The sequence below is a fragment of the Anser brachyrhynchus genome (genome assembly GCF_964034855.1).
Source record: "Anser brachyrhynchus genome assembly, chromosome: 22".
In the NCBI taxonomy this organism is placed as follows: domain Eukaryota; kingdom Metazoa; phylum Chordata; class Aves; order Anseriformes; family Anatidae; genus Anser; species Anser brachyrhynchus.
The window spans coordinates 5,061,960-5,085,023 of record NC_137715.1 but is presented as its reverse complement, the minus strand read 5'-3'; the positions used below and the strand labels follow the sequence as shown (position 1 = coordinate 5,085,023).

General features: G+C 47.5%; 2 protein-coding genes across 3 annotated transcripts in view; both read left to right on the top strand.

The window, feature by feature from the left end:
* The window catches only part of KCNH6 (potassium voltage-gated channel subfamily H member 6), a 31,570-nt gene extending 27,350 nt beyond the window's left edge, over nt 1–4,220 (top strand). For both annotated transcript variants that reach the window (XM_080564779.1, XM_080564778.1), the window contains 4 exons: nt 286–573; nt 956–1,136; nt 2,289–2,487; nt 2,861–4,220. In XM_080564779.1, coding sequence (XP_080420905.1) covers nt 286–573; nt 956–1,136; nt 2,289–2,487; nt 2,861–3,148 — 956 coding nt within the window. In that variant the 3' untranslated portion in view covers nt 3,149–4,220. The remainder of the gene's footprint in view (nt 1–285; nt 574–955; nt 1,137–2,288; nt 2,488–2,860) is intronic.
* Nucleotides 4,221–5,378: 1,158 nt separating this feature from the next.
* Nucleotides 5,379–21,994, top strand: DCAF7 (DDB1 and CUL4 associated factor 7). Its single transcript, XM_080564760.1, has 7 exons — nt 5,379–5,769; nt 11,422–11,580; nt 11,982–12,093; nt 13,186–13,304; nt 13,944–14,153; nt 14,735–14,852; nt 15,416–21,994. The coding sequence occupies exons 1-7, from the start codon at nt 5,632–5,634 to the stop codon at nt 15,586–15,588; spliced, it is 1,029 nt and encodes a 342-aa protein (XP_080420886.1). The 5' UTR covers nt 5,379–5,631; the 3' UTR covers nt 15,589–21,994.
* The last annotated feature ends 1,070 nt before the right edge of the window (nt 21,995–23,064 follow it).

Here is a 23,064-nt window from a genome sequence, read left to right as displayed (position 1 = left end):
TGAGTCCCCTGCCTCCCTCGCCGTGCCCCGGCCATTCCCGGCCCCGTGCCAGCTCCGCAGCCCGAAGCATTGGCAGAGCCAGGGAGCAGGATTTGCCATTCAATCGCTGCCCTGGCAGGCACCCCAAAGCGGTGCTTCTGTCCCAGTACGCCCCCACACTGACACCCATGCTGCCTTCCCTTCTTCTCCTTAGGATGCCCCAGCCCTACAGGCACCCTAGAGGGGGTGGGGGCTGATTTTACCACCGTGCCACTCCCCGAATTAACCTGTTGTGCTGCCCCACAGACCCAGACACGGGCACCTCTGATGCTGAGCAGTATCACACCTACTCAGAGCTCACCAACCCGCAGGACCCGCTGAGTAAGGACCAGTGGGATGACCTGGGCAGCAGCACCACCCCCTGCTCCCAGACCAGCGACGACGAGGCCAAGCCCAGCAGCCCCACGAAAGCTGAGCCCTTCCCCGCATCCAAAAAGGATGATTTTGCTCTGCCCACGCTCAGCCTCATCACTGCCAACGTCAGCAGCACGGAGGTCGGCAAGCAGGCGGCGGAGAGCAGCCAGTCCTACACAGGTAGCCTATCTGCAGCTGGTAGGAGGGTGGAAGAAAGGATGCTAGGAGTAACGCCGGTGCCATGGGGTTTCTCCTAGCACCCAGGGACCCCTCTGGAGCTGTCCCAAAGGGCCAGATCTGTGCTGGGCCACACAGTAGGTAGCAGCTTCCATAAGTGTGGTGGGTGCCACTGTGGTGGACTGCCCATGAGCAACTTGGGTGCCAAGGGTGATGGATCCCCATAAGCACCTCAGCTGCCAGGGTGCTGGACTCTCCCTGAGCACCATATATGTCAGGGGGTGGCTTTCCGTGAGCACGTAGGGTGGTGGGTCTTGGAGCATTTCCATGCCAGGAAGCTGGGGAACACAAGTCAGAGGTGCTGAGGGGTCTCCTCTCCTTCCAGCCACCCCCCTGGACATCCCCAACATGTTCACCTTCTGGGAGGACCGAAGGCCGAACCACCACCCGGAGCCCCTGCAGCACGTCTCCCTGGTGCACAGCTCACGGGACATCCCCCTGCACAGCGACTACAGGCCAGGGCAGATCGAGTCCAGGCTGGAGCTCCTGCAGGCCCAGCTCAGCAGGTGGGCAGGGCACAGGGTTGGAGAGAACCTGGGGGGGAGAACTCTGGGCCATCACCTTCTCCTGCTCTCCAAGGGTGGCTGCACCAGGCTCTGTGTGCAGCAGATGCCACCTCCTGACCCCCTGGGACACTGCAGTCCTTGGGGAGGAGGTGGAGGTGATTTGTAAATGCAGCAGCTTCTCAAAGTGCAAGTCTCGGCCCTGGCTGCAGCCCAGCACCTCGTCTCTGCCATCCCATCACCACTGGCATCTGCTGCTCTGCCACTGCCTCCGGGCTTGATGCAACCACAGGCGTGAAAGCACGCCCAGGCTCACAGCCTGAGCCCTTTGCAGGCCTCCTCTTCCTCTTGCAAAGAGCTGCAAAATTCCTCTTGCTCAAGCCTCATGCACATCGTTGCCTTCTAAATAAGAAAAAGGACAAGATTTTTGAATAAAAAGGAAGAGACTGCACTGGAAACACGGGTTTAAAGGCCCCAGGCAGCACCCACACGAGCAGCCAGCTCTCCCACTCACGGTGCTGCACGTGTTAATCTCACTTCACCCCAGTGCCCGTGCACATATTTCGGTGTCTCACCAAGGTGCCAGTCCCAGCAATGGGAGCCAGACCTCCCATCTGCTCTGATAGCACTACCGGGGCTATTGCCTGCAAGAAGAGCTGTGCCCACTGCTGCCAGAGCTGCTCGTTTCACCTGAGGTTAGGACAAGGCAGAAGGAAGGGGCTTATTCTGCTTTTCTTTTTCCTTCTATTACTCCATTCAAAAAGGTTGGCACCAACCCATCTTGCTCCCATTTGTCAGCACAGGCAGCTGGCCTGCAGAATTGATCCAGGTTAAAACTAACCACTGCGTTTTTCCCCCCCTCCGGGGTAGTTTTAACTTTGCTCAGTTCCCTGCTCCAGATCTTGGTTTGGCTCCACAAAAAAATAAAACTAGGCGGGGGAAAATTGAGTGTGGCAGGAGAGAGGCGGCAGGACTGATCTCTCTGTGGCAGCACCGGTTTGAAGCTCTGCTAAAAATCTCCCCAAGCAGCACCAGGCAGAGCAGCATCACCCGCAGGCAGCCGAATCAGCACCTCCTCCCCGCCCAGCCGCGGGTCCGGCTCTCACGGGGTGCAGCGGGACGCACTGCGCTAACGCTGGGCTGCTCTGTCCCCAGGCTGGAGTCCAGGATGTCGTCAGACATTAATATAATCCTCCAGCTCCTGCAGCGCCAGCTGTCCCAAGTGCCGCCCGCGTACAGCCCCATCTCACCGTCCTCGCACAACCTGGCCATGTACGGCATCGTCCCGCGGAGCCTGGAGCCGCTCGCCCCCTGCGCACCCCTGGAGGATGAGGAGCAGACAGCCCTGGGGCAGGTAAGGCCACCCCGTCCTGGCTCAGCACCCACCGAGCTTCCTTCTGCCCCCAGATGAAGGGCCCCGGAGGGCCGGCAGTTCTCTCCAGCCTCCCTGCATGCAAAACACAGCTAAGTTTGTTGGGGTTCAGACAAAGCCCAGGAGCCATGAAACTGGAGAGGATCTACTTTGGGGATGCTTCAGCCACTGATTTGTGGGCACAGCGCTACCAGGTTTCCCAGTCAGTAGGGAATGGGGTGGGTTCCTCTCCTCCGAGGCTTCCCCAAGCCCAAAATAACATTTTTGGGGGTTAAGGCCTGATGGGGTGAGGAGAAAGCATGCCTACTTTGTTTTGCTTTTGCCATAACCCACCTGGTTCCTCCTTTCCCACCAGAACCCGAGCTACACGGAGGTAGAAAAGTTCCACTTGAAGTCCAGGGACTCCTTGTCGAGCGGGATGCACCTCACCGTGGCATCCGATGAAACCATGACGGTCTACTCCGAACAGGAGCACCATTCCCCACCTCTCCCAAACCCAGAGCCTCCCCACCAAAGGGCACCAAATACCCAGGGACTCTTGCGGGGCTCTCGTTTCCCTTCCCTCCCTGAGCACTTGGAGGCATCTTCCGAGCACCAGGACATTCAGAGACACCTCTCTGACCCAGTGCTTCCTGGAAGTTAGAGATGTGGGGGCTGCGAAGCAAGTCAAGAGGAACCTCAACTGTGAGCTCGGTCAGTTGATGTTGATTTTGACTGCAGGGGTAAGACGGAGGACAATGCCGTTGGCTCAGGGGTATAATTTGTAGCTGTCTTCTGCCACCGTGAAAGGAAGAGTAGAGTGGCTGGCTTCCAAGATCAACGTTTTCCAGCGGTTTCCATAGAGTAGATTTCATTTGCACATTATAGTGAACCCAGAGCAGTTCTTTCTTACGGCCACCAACAGGCTGGCTAGGCCAAACAGCACCCACCGCCTCTTCCTTGCCAAGGCTTCCTCTCGAGAGCAGCACAAGCCGAGTGAGCCACAGCGACTGGAGGGGAGCAAATCCGTGGCTCTCAGCCGCGAGGGCGCTTTGCTGTCAGCTCTTCGGAGCCGGGACCATTGCGTTGGTACTGGGCTTGGCCCAGCGGAGCCTGTGGGCACCACAAAAAGGGGAGTCAACCAGAGGAGGAGGAGATCTCCACAGTGCGGTACCGGGGGGAGCTGCAGGTGGGAAGCCCAGGACAAGGACAGAGGACAGAAGCTATCCCTGTCCTACCTGATGGCCACCGAGACACTAAGAGCCAACAACCCCCGCCACTTCAGCATGCTTCAGCACGAGTCCTAGGGCACTGACTTCTCCAGCAAGGCCAACTGCGCCTTGCAAACCCCAACACGCGTCTCACAAATCCCTGTAGGAACCCAGCTGGTCACCGGCCTGGACATAAAGCACAAAACTCAAAAGCACAATCCCAGAAAGGCGAAAAGTCCCAGACACCTCATCTCCAGCCCTTCCTCCCAGCTTCTCTCTTTTGATAAAGGTTTGATAGATGCTTCCTCCTCCTCAGCCCTTTCCCTGGCAGACTCCCACAGCACCCCCCGTAGGAGAAGCCCACTTAGCACTGCCGCCTCGCTGTTCGGTTAGATGCTGTGACAGTCCTAGGCCGCCTGCTCAAGTAATGTATTGAGCTCCCTTTGAGAGTAGTAAAACTGTGAGCGTCTCTTTCTCTGGAGTTTTAGTGTACACTTTGCTAATAAAGATGTTTTTGGCACCTAACGTGGATTACAGCTGTGTTTGTTGGGAGTATATATAAATTCACTCCTGGCAGTACAGAGGAAGCTGCTGATCTGTAAAGATCCCTGGAAAGGTTGTGGTGAAATCACAAAGCTGTTCTTTTCCAGGGAGTGCGGGGCTGATGGACGCCACTTGCAGACCCTGCAGATCAAGGACAGGGCTGGTTGGTAATTCATTCCCAGTAGGATGCAGCTCGGTCTCAGCAACAACGGGGAAAGCTCTTTGACTTTTACCAGCGTGCTCCTGTTCCCCTGTGTACGTGAAATGATCCAGCAAACACACCTCAGGCAGAGATCGCACCAAGAGCCCTTGGTGCACGCTGGATTTCAGGATAACGTAGCGCTACCTGGAACCCAACGCGCATCCCCTGAGGAAGGCAGGGCCCGGGGTTCAGACCTGCCCCCCCGCTGATCTCTGCCCTGGGGGCTGCTCCCCGCCTGCTTTTTGCCCTGCCCTGGCCGTGTCCCACAAAGCCACCATCTGTAGCCAGGCCAGCTCAGCTTTGGGCTCACAGCGTTTGGGCACCTCTGCTCCCCGCCATGCTCCAGGAGGCACCTGAGCACCCAGGGAGCACCCAAGGGAGCACCCAAGGGAGCACCCACACCCTGTGCTGGGTCCCCAGGCACCACCTGCCCCAGCATGAGGGGCTCAAGCCAGGCGCTGTGCCTCAGCCTGCCCGGCTGCAGGCAGGAGCTTCCTGGGAAGCCGGCGCACAGCCGGGCTCCTTGGCGTTACCGAACGTAAAGCCCTGTAATTAAACTCAGGCTAATTGCAGGCCAGCCCACCCCCCGCCCGCCCCTCGGCGGAGGCGGGATTCGAACTCGCGACACCAGGGAGAGCCTGAAGCGGGCCTCAGGCTGGCGTGACAGACAGCGCTTCCAGCCAATCGGCTATCAATAAGGGCTCAAGAGCCCGCCTCGCGCCGCTGCAACCCCTAGCAGCCAATGAGATGCCGAGAACGAGCGTGGCCTCCCTCTAGGGCGGGACCAACCTCCGCGGTAGGTTATCCCGGCAAGGGAAGGGCAAACCAACCAATAAAATACCGCTTAGCGCCAAAAGGACGTGAAAAACACCCAATAGCCAACCGTCGGGCTAATTGACACCAGAGGCGCCCAACCCGCGCTCAGAGGGCGGGCCTTCGCGCGCGGCTTCCGCTCCCGTTGTGTGAGGGGCCCGAATCCCAACCGGCCGCCGCCGGGCGTCTGAGGCCGGGCCTGGGGGCGCCGCGGCCTCCCCCGCTCCCCGCCGCCTCCTCGGCCGGGTCCAGCGCCTGCCTCGGGCCCTTCCCAGGCCCCTTCCCCTCAGCAGGGCCCAGCGCCCTCCCCCCACCCCCCCTTAGCCCAGCCCGGGGTCCCCGGTCCCGGTCCCCCCCCCCCCCCCCCCCGGCCCCGCCATGTCGCTGCACGGCAAGCGGAAGGAGATCTACAAGTACGAGGCGCCATGGACCGTGTACGCCATGAACTGGAGCGTGCGGCCGGACAAACGGTTCCGCCTGGCGCTGGGCAGCTTCGTGGAGGAGTACAACAACAAGGTGGGCGCGGGCACGGCCCTCCCCTAAGGGCCCCGGGAGGGTTTTTTTGGGGTCCCCCCTCCGCCCCGGGCACCACCCCCGCGGGTTGGGGGGGCTGCGGGGGTCCCGTGCTTCGGCCCCGGCTCTGGGAGCCAGGCGGGGCCTCCCCTGGGTGCTCCCCCTCCCGGTTGGGTCCTTCCCTGTGGGGTTTGGGGTGCCGGGAGGCCGAGGGGTCGGGGTGGGGGTGCTGCTGCTCACAGAGAGGTCTCCTCGCTGGCCTCAACCCCCCCCCTCCCCCCCCCGGCTTTTTGTGCAGAAAGTTTTCGGCCAGGACTCAAGTCTGGGAGCTGGGGTGAGGCTCCGTCAGAAGTGTTACGCCTTTTTTTACCGTTTTTTCTCCTCGTGGAAGGCTGCTGTGGTGGCTTTTTCACGAGGCTGTAATCCCTCGGTGCCTTTACTCGGCTCTGAGAGGAATGCTGACACGAAGCGCGTGGTCGTATCCTCAGCATTCCCTCCAGATCGAAGCAGGGAGCCTTGTGCAGGTAGCAGAGATGTGCCCGTCTCTTCAGGCATTTCACCCTTCATCTCTCAGCAGCCTTTAATGCATCCGTCTGGGGTGGTGAATGCATACAGGCAGGGGAGAGATGAGGAAATAAACCCAGCTACAGAGCATCCAGAAACTTGTGTGAAACTGACGCTGTTGCAAGGAGAGCTTTGTGTTTATAGCATGCATGTTTTGTAGCTTTGTCAAGCTGCTTAACGGAAAAAATAAGGCCAAAAGTTGGTGTCGGGGACTGGGCTTTGGGAAGGATGTCGTGAGATGTGATCAGAAGGGGCAGGGTGACATCTCAGAGCTGTTAAATCACTGCACCTGCAGCAGTCCTGGCATGATGCTCACGGAGCGTGCTGTAGTCCAGCCGCTGATCCGGCTACGAATGAGTTGTGTCCTCCCGCCGCTGAGCGCCATCGGGGTGCTGGGGATTGCAGCTCACTGAGCTCGAAAACTTTCCGTTTGTTTAAAGGCCAAATCGCCAACCTGTGAATATTTTTTTTTTTCTTGTTTAGAAGTGGTAGAGTTGGTTAATAAGGGACGTGTTTCTGGTGCTTTTCAGTTTGGGTCATTCCCCGGGGATTATTGTTCCCAATTACAGCGCTATCAAGTCTGCTTTTCGGTTCAGGCTTCAACCATAAAGGCAGTTGAGTCAGCCACTTTTTTTTTTATCCTTTACACTTAGTTGTTGCAGACAGAAGCTGTGTAGGACTATGTAAATTACCGCTGTCTGTAAACATCCCCCAGAGCTTCTCCTGCCCTCAGTGATTCAGGACTGACAATCCTGTTGACTCCAGTCCCTGGAAGCGCCTCGTTCTGTATTTATGCAGCGTGGTGTGAATAGCAGGAGAGTAATTGGACGAGGACGAGGTGCCAGTCTGGAAGTAAAGAAAATGTGCGATTAAAAGTTCAGTTTGTACAATAACGCAGTGAAACGTGGCCTTCGCTTTGCTGAGATGTTTTGCTGTGATACTTAAAGGGTGCTGTTTTTTTTGTGTGGTGAGGGGTGGGGTTTTGGTTTTTTTTAAGGTGCTTTCAGTGCAGTTTTCTGCTGTAGGCAGGTGATAATAGGTAGAGCCTTCCAGGCAAGTGGTGTTATTGCGCAGAGTATTGGCGTTGTCTTTTCTTCGGAGACCAGAGGGAGCTTGGGAGTGCTCGGTTATTTGCACGCTCTTCGTGGTGTCTCTCTGAGACTCTCAGCCCTTCGCTGAAACTTTCAGAGGATGCTCAAACCCTCGGGGAGTGGCTTCGGGCTCCAGGTTGGGAGCTCTAGGACAGACCCTGCGCGGTCGTGCAGGGTGCATGCCAGCTGTGAGTTCTTTCAGCTCCAGCCTCTGTCCGTGTGTGTGGTAAAACTGAAGTTGTCCTAAGTAGTCCATAATGTTGTGCTTAGAGCAGGTTTTTTTTGACCCGAGTTCTGAGATAAGTGGAAATTTAAGGTTTTTCAGGCATGTGTGGCAGCTTTGTCCTCTTGCCGAAGTCACCCTGCACGGTTGAGATGTTTTACGTTGCCAACTTCTGACATCAAAATACACTTGCAGGTGGAACCAATCAAAAGGCTAACGAAAACTCACTTTCATTTCAGCTTTCTCCTTGCACTCAGATATCTTTGGAGGCTTTTGACAAGCACCGAACATTTCTGTTCCTGTTGCTGCGGTGTTTTGTTCTAAATAACCGACTTCCTTCCTTCCCCCTACTGCACCAAAGCCCAGATCGGAACAGCAATTCTAGTGTGCTGAAAACGTAACCAAATAGGTCAATATACCTTTTCCCTGTTACTCTCCTGTTTTATTTATTTTTTGGAAGGTGTTTTTAAAAAGATTTAATGCACCAAGCGTTCATTGTAGCAGCAGCTTCTGCTGGGGTTGGAATTGCAGGGGAAGGAAGAGGACAGATCCTTGTCTCCTTCATTTTGGGGAGTTTCCATTTCTGTAGTAATTACCAGAGCTCCGAGTACTTGTGGCTACATGTATAAAAGGTCTCCCTGCACCTCTAATTTGTGGGGGATTCAATTCTGCTGACTGCAAAACCCCGATTTCCTGCTGTCCCCAATTCCCAGACTCTTCTAACCGCTGTCACTCCCCAACTACTAATGAGCTGTAGGGCACAGGAGGAAGCTGATTGCCAGGATCTCTCTGAACCCCCAGGGAGTTTTGGTTCAGCTCCTACACCTGCACTGATCGGTTCCCTGCTATAAGACAGATGACTTTGCTCCAGCGGGAAGAGCTGAAATTATTTAGGCTGGCTTTTCCTGAACGCTGCGGATTAGCGAACTGCTGTTAGGCTTCAGAACGTCTCGCGGATCGCTGGCACGACTGGAGGCAGCTGCGGGCCCCTGACCGTGCCTTCGGGGATCAGGAGTGATCTGCGGAAAACGGCAGGAAGGCTGATTTCAGGACATGCCTGTAAGACAGAGGTGAAATGGGAGGTAGAAAGCAGGAGGAGGTGGTGCTGTGCGCTGCTCGCTCCCATCGCAGGAGCAGACGGACAGGTTGTGACCGCGCGTTTCCCAGACTGCCACCTTCTCCCGTGCAGCGCCTCAGATCGGAGAGCGTTCTGGGTGGTTGCTGTACCAGAAGGCTGTGTTTTTGATTTTTCTGTGAGGTTTAGGGTTGCAAAGACAAGTCCATCATGTGTTGAAGGTCAAACAGCGCAGTGTCTGATTGTGTCTGACCCTAAAATAATTGTGAAACGTCATTCTTCTTTTGGATCGTGTTGAAGAGGGAATTTTGGGGAAGTTAATGAATGCTGATGGAAGGCGCTTGTTTGCTCAGATGCAGTGTTGCAAATAAGCCTCAGGTAAATAAAAGCTGGGGCTGCGATAGGAAAACACACAGCCAATTGCAGCGTATCCTGATGTACGGGAGAAATAAAATAATCATGTAGCCTTCCTGGCTGCCATCGTAGCATAATCGCAAAACTAATGGAGGTTGAACCCCCTTGTCCTCATTTTCCCACCGGAACGAGTTACAGGTAGATGCAGAAGGGTTCAGATCGTCTCCTGACTGACGATTACTTTGGTTTTAGCATCTCCTCAGGCTTTTCTGGCCTAGGCTTCAGGCACTGTTTCGTGCAGTAGTCGACAGCAGCAAATCTCGCCTCGCTTGCAGGAGGGAGAGATGGGGCTCTCATACAGGCAGCATCCTGAACATAACTCCGTCGTTCTCCGCAGCCTGCACCAAGAGGGTGGACGGAGGGATTCAGTAGTCGCTGCGTGTGATCGGGTCCGAAGAGAAGAGTCAGACCTTTGAATATGCTGAGCTAGGAGAGAACAGAGCTCCTCAAGCAGTATTTTCTGCTGCTGTCTCTGGGCAGACCAGTGCCTCCTGCTCAGAACTACCCCGGGCTGCTGCCGGCTCTGGCAGTCAGCGGCAGGCACCTGCTCCTCAGCAGGTGCCAGGAGGTCTTGTGCCCTTACGGGGCTTTTTGTTCTCCAACCTGGTCTGCACCAAAAAAATGTCCAAGATCACAAAGGGATTGGCTTGCTACGTAGTCGCTGCTTTTTCTGCAGAGGGGTTAAACACGATTATGTAGCGTGGGGATCTGTCAGTTCACACCAGGAAAGCGAGTCCTCTGCTGTCTGAGATCTGCTGCTGCTTGGGGAATGGTGATTGCTTTGCACAGGCTGAATGCCCTCACGTTGAGCTGCAAACAGCGTAAGCAAAGGGAAAGAAATGATTAGAAGTCATTTGTCTTCTGATTCTGACCTTGCCACAAGATTTTCTGTGACCAAGGACAACTTGCTTCCTTTGTGAAATCCGCTTAGCGTTTCTGATCCCTGAAGGAGTCAGAGAGCTTTTTGTCAATCGCTTCAGAAGACCGGGAGATCCGGGGCTGGTTCGTGGTGGAGTGTGAAGTGGAGTAGCTGCAGTGAGGGGAGTGCGAGGCAGACGTAGCCTGGTTTTAGAGGCTTATTTTGATGTCTTCTGGGGTCTGTTACAGGGTGGAAAGGATGGATGGATCTTCAGTTTGACAAGCTGCAAGGGTTGCATTTGTTAGGAGCACCTCTAAATTGTCTCGTAATTGATGATGATGCTTCAGTTTAAGGTCTGAAGGATGGTGGAGAGGCGGTGTTGTGTGTCTGGGGGGAGATATGGTGATTTCCAGTCTACTTTAAATGTGTAGTTCATTAACCGAATTGCATATACCAGAATATTTAGGAATTGTCCAGATAAACATCGTAGGGTAAGTCCATTAAGCCGCCGTTTCCAGGAGGAAGCTGCAGTGTGGAAAGTATTAGGAAGTTCCTACTGTGAGCAGCTTACAGACTGCTTGCAATGAGTTGTCCTCGCTGTTTGTGTTCGAGCAGCGTTTAGCACAGCGGGGCTCTCATCCTGTTTAGGTCTTGTAGGCACTGCTAGGTAAACACATCCTCCCAGCACCATATTGTTCTCTGAGCGCTTTCTGACATGTCAATATTTTTCTAATAACATAATGTCTGGGACTACCAGCATTACTTCAGGTGTTGTCATGACCGAGCTATGTGGAGATAGCTTCTCGTCTGCTCTGTCTTGCTTTACTTTAACAATTGGGCAAGTTAGCCCTTCCCTTCATCACATTACTGTGGGAAGAAAAATACTAATTTGGAGATCAGCTACCTAAAATCTTCTTCTGCAGGCCTGCTTTCTTGGTCTTCACACGAAACAGTTGAATAATTTTGTCAACGTTTTCTCTTCGCCCTCCTTTTTTCAAGTTTGAATTCTCTTTACTTTCTGACACCAGGTGGGATTAATCTGTGTTCTCCTTTGGTGCAGTTGTGGCAGGCTGTGTTAGCTACTGTGACACCGAGAACAGCTCGAGAGTTGGCTGATGCGATCTGTTGCAGTGTGTGGAAGAGAAGGGTGGGCTTTAGTCCTTCAGGCTTGGATTTTGCTTCACTCGAGATCGTGTCTTCAAAGTACAGCACTGTGGTGATGATGGGTGCTTCGCTTTGCTTCCCAGCTGGGCCTGTAAGCGCAGCTTTGAAGATTTCTCATTCCATTGCCGTGATGGTCCTTTGTAATTGTCCTTGAGGTTACAGAAGGCATCCTTCTGAAATACGCTGTCCTAATGCACTAATTATAAATGATTATAAATGATTATTTTGATAAAAATGCTTTCTTTTTAAATATGGTTTCTTACAGGTGCAGCTTGTTGGTTTGGATGAAGAGAGCTCCGAGTTCATTTGCAGGAACACCTTTGATCACCCCTACCCTACCACGAAGCTGATGTGGATCCCAGACACCAAGGGAGTCTACCCAGACCTGTTGGCAACCAGCGGTGACTACCTGCGTGTGTGGAGGGTGAGTAAATCCTCCCTGGGGAGAGACAACTCGGATATTAACTGCTGCATATTTATCTCCTTTTTACTTGAGACCAGATTTTTCACTTTCCTTTCAGGTTGTCTTGTGCTTGCTGCAGTGTGAAGGTTAAGACACAAAACGAAGGCAGAGCACTGAATAATTTTTTCTTAACTGTAGTAATAACGCTACTAAATACGAAGACTGTAGAAGAGGCAGAATTATGGTGGTAGTTGCTGGTTTAATCACCTGGTTGAAGATAGAGGTGGTGGTTGTGTTTTCCAGACACGTAGGTTGTAAAGCTGAAGGAAAGAAACCCGGGATTAGCACTCGGTGTTGGAAGTACAAGTGGAACGAGTCGCGTGGTGTTTCTATTTCAGTCAGATGTTTTGCTTTTTCTAAAGGTGGGTGAAACAGAGACCCGGCTGGAGTGCTTGCTGAACAATAACAAGAACTCTGATTTCTGTGCTCCGCTAACATCGTTTGATTGGAATGAAGTGGATCCGTACCTCCTCGGTGAGACTGACAAAACGCTGCGGTTTTTGGCGTGAAAAAGACACGCTTCTGAATTCAGTCTGGTGAAATCCCAGATGTGCCTGACTGCTGTCACTGCAATCAGCAGTCTGGTAACTAACAAGCAGACAAATTTGTACGTCAGAGAAACTGCCGTTGTCTTGGGTTTCAAAAAAAAGCCAGCTCGTGGAGACTCTTTTGTATTGAAAGGTGGCCCCTCCAGTACGGAGCGGGTCACTGAGGTTAGGTTAGGGGCGTTCCTTTGCTGCCTCAGTTGTTCCTACCTTGCAGATAGGAGCTATCAGCCTTCAGGGCTGGTGAGCTGGTGTTCCAGTGCTGAGTAAAAGCGGATGTGAACTCCTGTGACTTATTCGGTGTGTTCTGGAGTGGTTAGAAAACTCCGTACCAGGCTTTTTATTTCTGAAAATCGTTTCAGTAGCAGGAGTAAAGGCAGGAACCCTTAAATCAGTTGGAGGAGGGGGCTGAATGCTTAAGGCTTAATTTTAGCCTTTGGGACAAATTGTCAATCCATGATGACTGATTCAGCAGAGGTTTGTTTTCCAGAAGAGGACAGCCGTTCGTGTCAGGGGGATTTGCCCAGAGATTAACACTGATAATGTGTCTTAGTAATTATTTACTACATGATTTATTTTTTCCGTGTTGCATTGCTTCTCTCTTAAGAGCTTTACTGCTAGCCCCACCTTCAGTCCACAGAAGCAATCAGTTAATAATGATGTGCTATTGCAATTCTAGGATTAGGCTTTGGTTTTGACATGTGCATGAGACTTAAAGGATGGGGAAGTTCATCCCAGAGCTGCATCAGGCTTCTGCATAGATTGAAGCAGACAGGAGCTATTTACACTTTATTCCTGTGTGAAAGACCCTTTCTGCAGCTAAAGGGTTTGGGTCATTTAAATGCATGGCAGACTGCTGGCTGGTTGACATCCTTGACTTTAATTGTATGCTGCTCTTGTAGCTATTCTGATCTGTAGATGTCAGTGGCTATTACACTAATGGAATAAGTCATTAGCAAAATTCTCACAAATTATCGTATTAAGAATATTCATTTTGCTAACAGAAGCCTTTTTGTTTCAGGTACTTCTAGTATTGACACGACCTGCACTATCTGGGGTCTGGAGACAGGACAGGTTCTTGGAAGAGTAAATCTGGTCTCTGGCCATGTTAAGACCCAACTTATTGCGCATGACAAAGAGGTGATGACTTTTCTTTTTTTGGTTGTTTACACTGCATATTTTTAAAGCAGCAGAAAAGGAAAAGGGTTTTTCTGTTTTCTTTTTTTTTGAGAAATCTGGTTATCCAAAAATTCAATGTATCTAAAACTTAAGATTCATGGCTTTGATATGCATTAGTTATAGCTAAGATATACAGGTTTTATACATCACAAACTGATTCAAGCTGTACTGTTGGCTACCAGAACTGCTCTGTTTACTCATCATAAAATCTGGGCTTGAGAATATGTTTGTCTTACTAGATTACGCTCTAGAACATTTTAGAAAAATTAGATAAAGCATCAAACTAGAATTGTAATCAACTGCATACCAAAGGCAATAAACAGCTTACAGGATTCTTTCATTTTAACAAAATCTGAGTCTGGAAAACAAATGTGTTCGGTTTCAGTGAATAATCCTGTAATGACATGACTAGTTGTTGTTTTTTCCCCTCCCTTTGGCGAATGTAGTGACTTAAAAACTAGCTAGGAACTTCAAGCATTTAACAGAAAATGTCACTACTAGTTCTGTTATCCATATGGAAAATCAATTTTGCTGTGAATTAGGAGGCAGTGCGCTCACTAAAACTGAGGTTGTGTTTTTCTCTGCCCTGGTGCCGAGCAGGTGTATGACATAGCATTTAGCCGTGCAGGTGGTGGAAGAGATATGTTCGCTTCAGTTGGTGCAGATGGCTCGGTGAGGATGTTCGATCTCCGTCATCTGGAACATAGCACCATAATTTATGAAGACCCACAGCACCATCCATTGCTGCGTCTTTGCTGGAACAAGCAGGATCCCAACTATCTTGCTACAATGGCTATGGATGGCATGGAGGTGAGGCATTAGCTCTCCTGGGGGTGCTAGTGGCTGTGATTTTTGGGAGGTTGCTCAGCTCTTAATCCTTTTTGAAGGAAGGGGGCAATGTCGTTATGTGGAGTATGATTAAGTACCACTTCTTACTGTAGCAATTTCAGTAGGAGCTAAACATAACTGGCGTTATAAACTTGGAGATCTCTGGGGTTCCTAAACATTTTAGCTGATTTTTTAAGAGGGGTCTGTGAGCCAGCTGGGCAACAGCTTTCACATAAAATCATAAATGCAAGTATTTTAGTCATCCTGTTCTTTCTCAGTTCGTTGCATAAGGCAATGTACCTTAGTTTGTCGCCTGTGCTGCTTCAGGGGAGCGTAATTCATTTGCCATTTTTTCATAACTCACAAGCCTTCCTGGTGAGGCCTGACTCTTTTTGAGATGCACACAATTTGCTGACCAGCTAGAAACTATCTTTTGAGAACAGTGTGTGCTTGCCAGGTACACCCTTTGGGAAAGCCTTTACTGCCGTAGTCCAAATCTTTTTGTTTTCTGGAGGAAAACATAAAAAATGCAAATTATTAACTTAGTTGTTTTGTTTCTGAAGGTTGTGATTCTGGATGTCAGAGTTCCCTGCACTCCTGTTGCCAGGTTAAACAACCACAGAGCATGTGTAAATGGAATTGCTTGGGCGCCTCATTCTTCCTGCCATATTTGTACAGCAGGTAGGTGTGGAAAGAGATTCCAGATCAATCTCTCGCCATCTATGTTAGTGAATCTCTGCTTGGGAGCTTTCCATTACATTTGCAAAATCCTCTCTTCCAAAAAGTCAATGCACTTCTCTTACTGCCTTTTGATAAAGATTACCTGAAGTTTAGAAGCCTTTTATTAGAGACTTTCCTAAAAATTTTATGCAAATAGACACCTGCTTATTGGGAGGCAGTAGTGAGCACAGTGCCCAAACTGTGCATCTCTGTTGGCTAAGCTATTTTATTTTCCACACTTCTTAATGTTTTTTTGCAAGCTAGTTCTTAAATGTTTTCAATTGGAGTTCCCCTGATTGTTTGGTTTATAACTGTCCTGGATAACGCATAATTATCCAAAGATGTGTGCAGGTTTTGTTGGAGAACAGCTGCATCGCTCACTGTACCTCCATCTTGATTTCTTATCTGAACTGCAACAGCCATATTCTATCTACCTGCTTCTACTACACCCCTTTTAGGGAGATCCCATGTAAGGAGATCCCATAATACTTTGATTCTACTTACTGTTTTGTTTTCTTGTGCAGCGGATGACCATCAGGCTCTCATCTGGGACATCCAGCAAATGCCTCGTGCCATTGAGGACCCTATCTTGGCCTATACAGCAGAGGGAGAAATCAACAATGTACAGTGGGCATCAACTCAGCCAGACTGGATAGCTATCTGCTACAACAACTGCCTGGAGATTTTGAGAGTGTAACATTACTGCTTCATGCCGAATTGAGGCAAGGCCGTATAATTTCCCCTCCCCTCTAAAGTAAGAACAACACAAGTCAAGTGGCCAGTATTTGTTGTTGCTTTGCATCTACTGTTCCAAGAAACTGTTACAAGAATCGAGGACGGGTGTTTCCTGTCCCCAAGACTCTAAAATGCAGAGACATGCTGAGCCTCTTGGACCTTTTGGGTTCTGGTTTTCTTTTTTTTTTCTTCAGTTAAAGTTCTGTATATTTGTTTGACTGTGTTAATAAGCTTGCAGGCTTTAAGTTGCTGCGTATGTCCACGTGTTTGTCAGCCAGCTGGGGCAGCACATCTAACTAGTTCAACAGATGCAAGTGCAAAACAAGGTGGGGAAAAAGACGGTGATGTTAACAGCCACCTTGGCAGGAATCTTTATCATTCCTGTTGTTGCTGCCTCGCAACTGTTTAAACATTTGTATGTTTTTTATATATTGGGCTAACTTTCTATTGAGTAAGGCTTTTCTCCCGAATTCTTACTTTTGATATGTGATCCACTTCCATAGGCCCAAAGCAGGATATATTTGTTGATACAAGTCACAATAACACTGCAGGCTCCCTGGCAGTAAAGGCCTGCCAGAATTAACTGTTGCCTTGGCTCTCAATACCTGGTTACCTGGGCAGAATTTTCTGGTGCTGTGAAGTACAAGTACTTGTTGCACAATTTCCTTACACTTTTCTGATGCTAGAGGCAGTTGCTACTATGGTAGGCCTTATTTTTAAATTATAACTGAATTTATTGTGTGTCTCCTGCAGTTGTGTTAGCTAACAGAATGGTAATAGGTTTCAGAAAGAAGATACTTGCATGACTTGAGCTCCCTCTGAGGTAAACGACTTCTCAAAAAAATGTTATTTGTAATGGACTTTGGATTGACATTTCCAATGAAATGATTTCCCCTTAGAGGGCTTACTATCTGAACCAAAATAAAATGGTTTCACACTTTGTAGCTTGCTTGATTGGCAAATAATATGACCAAGATTTTGTGGTTAACCTGTACCTTGGAGCTTCTTTGCATTTGGCCTGTGTTCCTGGGAGTTCTTGAAAGGAGTGCAAAGCAATCTTTTTTTCCTAAACGTATTTGCTTTGTACTGTCAGGTCTTGTTGAATGAGGAGATGAGTTGGAAGAGCTGGTCTGCTATCCAAATGAAAGCTGTTTCTTTGAAAGAAAGAATTCCCTCATGTAATGCACAGAAGATGGGTTTCAAATGAAAGAAACAGTGCCACAGAGGCTATGGTTTGGCACTTGTCATCCTCATGTCTTTTTGGGATGTGTCCAGGGGCATCTGTTTCTGTTTTGAATAGTGGAACGCTCTACAGTAATACTTTGCAATCAAAGCTGAGTGGATTAGGCAAGATAAAAATCTTCAGTGAAGTCTTAATATAACACAGCTATTCAGATCGATGTTCCACAGTGCTCTCCCAATGAAGACATGACAACCGTAGCTGGGCTCTGAGGCTATACCAGCTGAGTTTTGATGTAAACGTCAGAAACTATCAAAATCAGCCTTCCACCTAATGTATATTCACCTACAACTCCAGGCAGCATTATAAATAGTAGGACACTGGCAAACTTGAATTTTGTTGGTTTATGCAGCCAAAGGCAAGTCGGGAAAAGAGATTGCTGAGAAACAGTAAAACTGACACTGAAAGTGCTGTCACGTACAGAACAGGCTCTGAAAAGTTTTGTCATTCTGGACATGGAGAAATATTCTACAGATTACTTTTCAGCATGAGCTCAGAAAAGCACCGCCTTGTGAATTTGTTTGCAGTTCATTAGAAACAGCATTATTATTCCATCACCCCTTTTAATTGCAGAGCCAAGAAACTCTAACACAGTTTAAGCTCGTGGTTTGTCAATGGCATTCTGTGTTCAGGATTTTTTGACAGAAGGCTCCATTTGACTTGAAGGTCGGTTTTCCTTACTAGCTGTGGTGCTGAGAGTAGTGTGTTCCACAGATTTGATCTAGGTATCAGAACGGTGTTAGCCAAACAGTTGGGTTCTAACTCTTTTAAATAGTGCTTCATCTTAAATTGGAAAATACTCAGAATTAAATGAAAATTAGGATTGTCTTAGTAGCAGCGTATAATTACGTGCAGAGCTTTAGAAACTCATAAAAATGTGCACACACTTGTAATGTGCTGTTTAATTACGAACAGTGGATATTATGCCCTGTGTCACTAAGGGATTTTAACTTTGGCTTGGATTGCAAAGTCAGTTGTTACCAGACAAGCTTTTAATTTAACTTGTGGTTTGGGGAATGGCAGGAACTACCTGTAACGTTAGTACTTCAGGAGTCCCCTCTGTGCTTTGAAGTCTCATTCTTAAATAGATGGCATGAGTAAAGGATGAATGTGCCTGTTGCTTAGCTTAAGAACAGATCTTTTGCAACTGTCGAATTGTGCTTTAAAAAAAGACATAAGCTAATTTAGTTGAAAATAAAGTCACCGAAAGACTCCATTGGCTATACTAAATGACAAATACAGCCTGCTTCTCTAGGAATAGAATCTCTATTTGTACTAAGATGATGAAAAGAGCACGCGTGAAGGGGCTAATAGTCAAATAACCAGGTAGCTTTTGCTAGTGTTAAGAGTACAACTCTGTTGTGAACCTGGAGTGTCAGCCCTTCCATTCATAAAACCGATGGAAGTTCGCTTGTGGTATTGGATTCTCATTCCAAACTCTTCAAAGGCAAGTGAAGGAATTTTGTGGACTCCAGTGGATTCTAAATAAAACTCATATCCTGTTTGTTTAGCCAGTTGGGCTACCTTCTAGGTCTATAACATGTTGCTTTGGGCATAATCTGTTGTCATTCTTTGTATGAAATTACATTCAAAATCACCAGAGGCTGTTTTGGAACAGGGAAATGCTACTTAAAATAGCTTCTTTTCAAAGAAGTCGCTTGAAAGGTTAATGACTGAGAAGACATGAAAATCCTCATGGGTGAGATGTTCTGTAGTGCAAATGGCACTTCCATCTAGAGAGGAAGTGAGAGACTTCGGTGCCCTTTTGCCAGCACCTGCTGACACAGTGGCAGCAAGCTAACTGTCTACGTGCTGGTTCAAGTTTATTTGCAAGATGAAATAAAACCCTGAGACTTGCCACTGTACCCTGTGAATCAGAAGATAGAGTTTATCGCATTTTACTGGCATAACATTCAATTATGTTGGGTATGAAACCCCCATAAGCATTATTTTTTTTCTAAGTTCATGGATATAAATACTTCAGCATTTGATCTTGATTATTTTGTGCTTGCTGGAGGGTGCAGAGCAACTGCTTTCAAATGCCTCATATCCCTTGAGTATGCAGTAACATTAAGGGAAAAGTCTGAGCATCAGTGAGGTTAGAAAAGCAGAAAATCGCAGCCTATTTTGGTACAGGCAAGGCCTTGATTCTGGTACAGAAATGTCATTTTTCTCTGGCTTCGGTAGTTGTGTAGCACTCCAGTTGATTAATTCCAGATATTATGCTATTGTCTGGTTGTTATGTTCCGTTTAAACCAAGCTTTCCACGGATTTCTACTATTATGTGGGCAACCGGTTGCTAGTATATGGGCTTCAACCAGGAGATTTCAATTGTGTAATACCTCATTAGTGAGGGGAAAACATCCAGAATACAAGTTGGATGTTGAATTAGTGTGTAGTATGCTAACCCTTAATTGTCTAAATGAAACGGCCTATGGTAGGTTGTGTATACCGGACTTGTGCTTCTGTGTGCAGGGATTTAAAAGGCAAGGATGTGAGTGCTTTGACAATCTATTTAGAAAGGAAGCGGCGCTTTCAAAGAGCGGTATGACAGGAGACTGATAATACAGGTTGTTCCGTATGGAACCTTGAAATGTACTTAAAAGGGGGAGGCACTGCCTCTCATAAGTCAAAGTTAATGATCCTTTCAAAACTTAGCTGTAATTACTCTCCTGAATGTTCTGGATAATAGTAAAAGGATCTATTTTTGCCTGGTGTCGCACTGAGAAAGCTGCATCAGGCTCAACTGTAGATCATTGCCTACCAGGGACTAGGTGAGGGGAGAAGTCCAATATATTGGAATTCACAGATACTCTTGTGCTTGTTTTAAATGTAAATTAAGAAAGCTGAGTGTGTCTGTTTTGTTCTCTTGCAGATGGCACTTTAACAAGTATATTTTTGGTAAGATTAGGAGGAGAGTCATCTTTTCCTCAGCCTTTTTATGGTAGGCGTTTGTCTGTGTTTTGTATGAAATGTTAAATACAACAGTCACTGAAATCCTCAACTGGCTATGGCTGTCAGTATCTAGTGGACCCTCATCTGTTTCTACTAAACACCAAAACCATGAGCACTTGACAATACTGTTTATGTTAAACTGAAGCTCTGTATTCAGAGAATGACACAACCTTGCAAGGTCACCCCAAGTAATTTAGCGCAGCTTGTCACCCAGGGAGTCCCTTTTGCTTTATTTAGGAACTTGGCAGTGTTTGGCCATCTCTCTTCTACTGTTTGACGGCAGTGGTGGCAGGTTGGTGGTGTACAGATCTAGCTGGATTCTTTGGGTAACGTTTTTGTGATAGAAAAATTGCTGCTGCCGTCTGTAAATTCACACAGCCTAAATTCTGGAGCTTGTCAGTTCCTCGTGTTTAATGGTGTTTTGTCTCTTTCAGAACATCCTCAAAAGGATGAATGGCGGCAGGGGTAAGCTATTGGCTCGATGGATTGCAGAGTTACAGTTCCATCAAAATACTGAAATGGTTAGTCTTCCCATTGCAGGTTAGCAAAATGGCCCTACCACCTCACGTCCATACGGTTATCTTACCAGTTAGTACAGGTTATCTCTACACATTTACTGCTTTCTACTGTCAGACCAATATTCCAGAGCAGGCCTGTATTTATTGTACAGGGGACATTAAAAACAAGGTGTCCAAAACCTGTTCTGGAATGGGCAAGGTACTGTCAACTCTGTCCCTGTTTCTCTTGATCTTTGCGGAGAATCCGGGGATTTATTTGTATGTGGCACTTAACGAGCACTTTCTCATGCTTGCTTAGAGAGGCAGCTGTATTTCACCCTACTTACCTGAGAAGAGTCGGAAATGTTTTATTGTTGAGGATATTGAGAGGAATTCAGCATGCCCCGACTCTTCTTTTAGGAAGAGATTTCCAGAACTTTTGGTCAGCAGCATTCACCAGCACTAAAAAGCAGTAATTAAAAATGCAGCTAAGCACCAGTTACTGAATGCTCATCATTCGTGGGCAGACTCCAGAGACAAAGGCACTTGTGAGACTTGCTCGCTGCTGTCTAATTTCAGAAGATAACTTTGTCTGCCATGTATCTCAGTGGCCTTTTGTGCAGCCTTTGATACTCAGCATCAAGCTAGGATTTTCATACTCATAAAAAAAAAAATTTGTATGACTTTCTGTATGACATCAAATTTACTCCTTTTCAGAAAATCTAACAAAAAGATTATTTCCCGAAAAATATCGCTGCAAAGGGTAGCTGTAAGCCCATGTTCCAGCTCTCATTGATAGCCACAAGTCAACATCCCTTGGAGTTTGCTCTCACGATTGTAAAACGTGTGACTCTCAAGTCTCCTCTGTTAGAGACGACAATCGGTCTGTCGAATCTGAACAAAGGCAGAAATGCGAGAACTAGTGAAAGTCATAGTACAGCTGTGAAGCGATGTGTTGCTTTTCTGACAACCTGGTGAATATGAATTATGAAATCTACTATTTAAAAGGAACCTTTTTTTTTAAACTTGGGTTGCTAGCAGTGTAAAATGTAATTTAAATCTGTTGCGCCGAAGCATTTTTGTTACCGATAGTCAGTAGGAGATGTTTACTTTTGTGTGTTTTTTCCCTTCTGCTCTTTCCATTCACGGTCCCGTTGTGGTAATTTCCTGAAGGTGTAATCTTTGTAGCATGATTGTACAAACATTCATATGAAACTCCCGACTTCTTGTTCTCACTAAAATATGTTAAAGCAATAGTAGTTTTACTTCTGTCCTTCTTTTCTCCACCTTCCATATTGAGATTTGCAACTTTGCTACTATACTGTCCTAGAGGAATCCTAGTATCCTGCTATTCAACAGACATATGTTGTTGACATGGATAACTGCAGTGTCCCTATACTCCTTTATTTTTATGGAGAAAATGCAAAAGGTTTTGTTACAATGGATTTTAACACCTGAGTCATGGAACCATACTGTTGAAACTCTGTAAATTTTAAGGCAATTTTCTGAAGTCGCTTGAAAGTGGAATGTTGCATCCTTTTATGCTATTTCCTGCTTCCTATGTAGTTTTATTCAAATTTTTTAACCTTCTTTCTAAGTTTCAGCCTCCTGTGTATTAGGTACAGTATTTTCTGCCTTTCATACTTTGTAATAAAAATGGAACATTTGTAGATTGACTGCAGTTCACTGTGTGGTGAGTTGAAACTGGTACCCTTGGGACTAGCAGGGAAATATTTAAAACAGGTTTCACATATCCTGCGTGAAGTTCATTGCTGTGAAAGGGAGGGTGATTGTTTTATCTTGTCTCTGCTTTACAAAACTGGTGAGATGTGTTAATCTCTTATCCTACTAATAACGAAACTAACTTAATATTTCTAGCTACAATAAGTTACAGGTTGCTCCAAATAATTATATTGTTAGGAAACCAGTCACAAGACAACTTGAACAGAATGGTTAATATTTAAAGTACACCCACGTTTACTTTTTTTTTTTAAACACATGTACCACGTGTTGTCTGTGCTCGTGTTTTCTGACTTCCTTGCATAGTACTTCTTCCCTACAGAACAAATAGTAATTATCTGCCTGCATGTTTCTGGTACTTAAGATGAGGGGAAGAGGGATTTTCTAATACAAATAATTGGTCTCTAAGGCTTTTTGAATACAGGCAAATTGAAGACAAAGCAATTAGGCCCTTATTTAGCTACTAAGTCTTACGTATAGGTGACCTCTGTTAAAGGGCATTTTCTTTACAGGCTCTGTCACTGGTGTCATTGTTGCTGGAACTGGGACCTAGAGGGGAATAGGGTGGCGGAACTTGGAAATCTGTTTTTAACCTTAAAACTTGGTGAGCAGGACTGATTTCAGTAAGTATTTAGATTATCTCTGGTTCAACTAAACTGTTGTCTGAAAACTAGTGTACTTCTGGATTCTTCTCTAATTCTTTGTATACTGGCTTTGAAATGAAAGCTTTTTAAGCTTCATGACCACAGTGGAAAGAGTTGCCTATAAAGATGCACTGTTTAAGCTATATATGGACTTTGTTCCAGTAATCCATATTTGGAAAAGATGCCTTCCTTCTAAGAATTGTGTCTTTACACTAGAAATGTATTTACATCCTCCTAGATTCTTTTTCCTGGATCTGTGCTACGGAATTCTCCAAAGAAGGTTTCTCCGCTTCCATTCTAGCGGAAGAAGGCAAGAAATTTAAATTTCTGTATGCCAAATCCCAGCAACTGTTTTCAATATT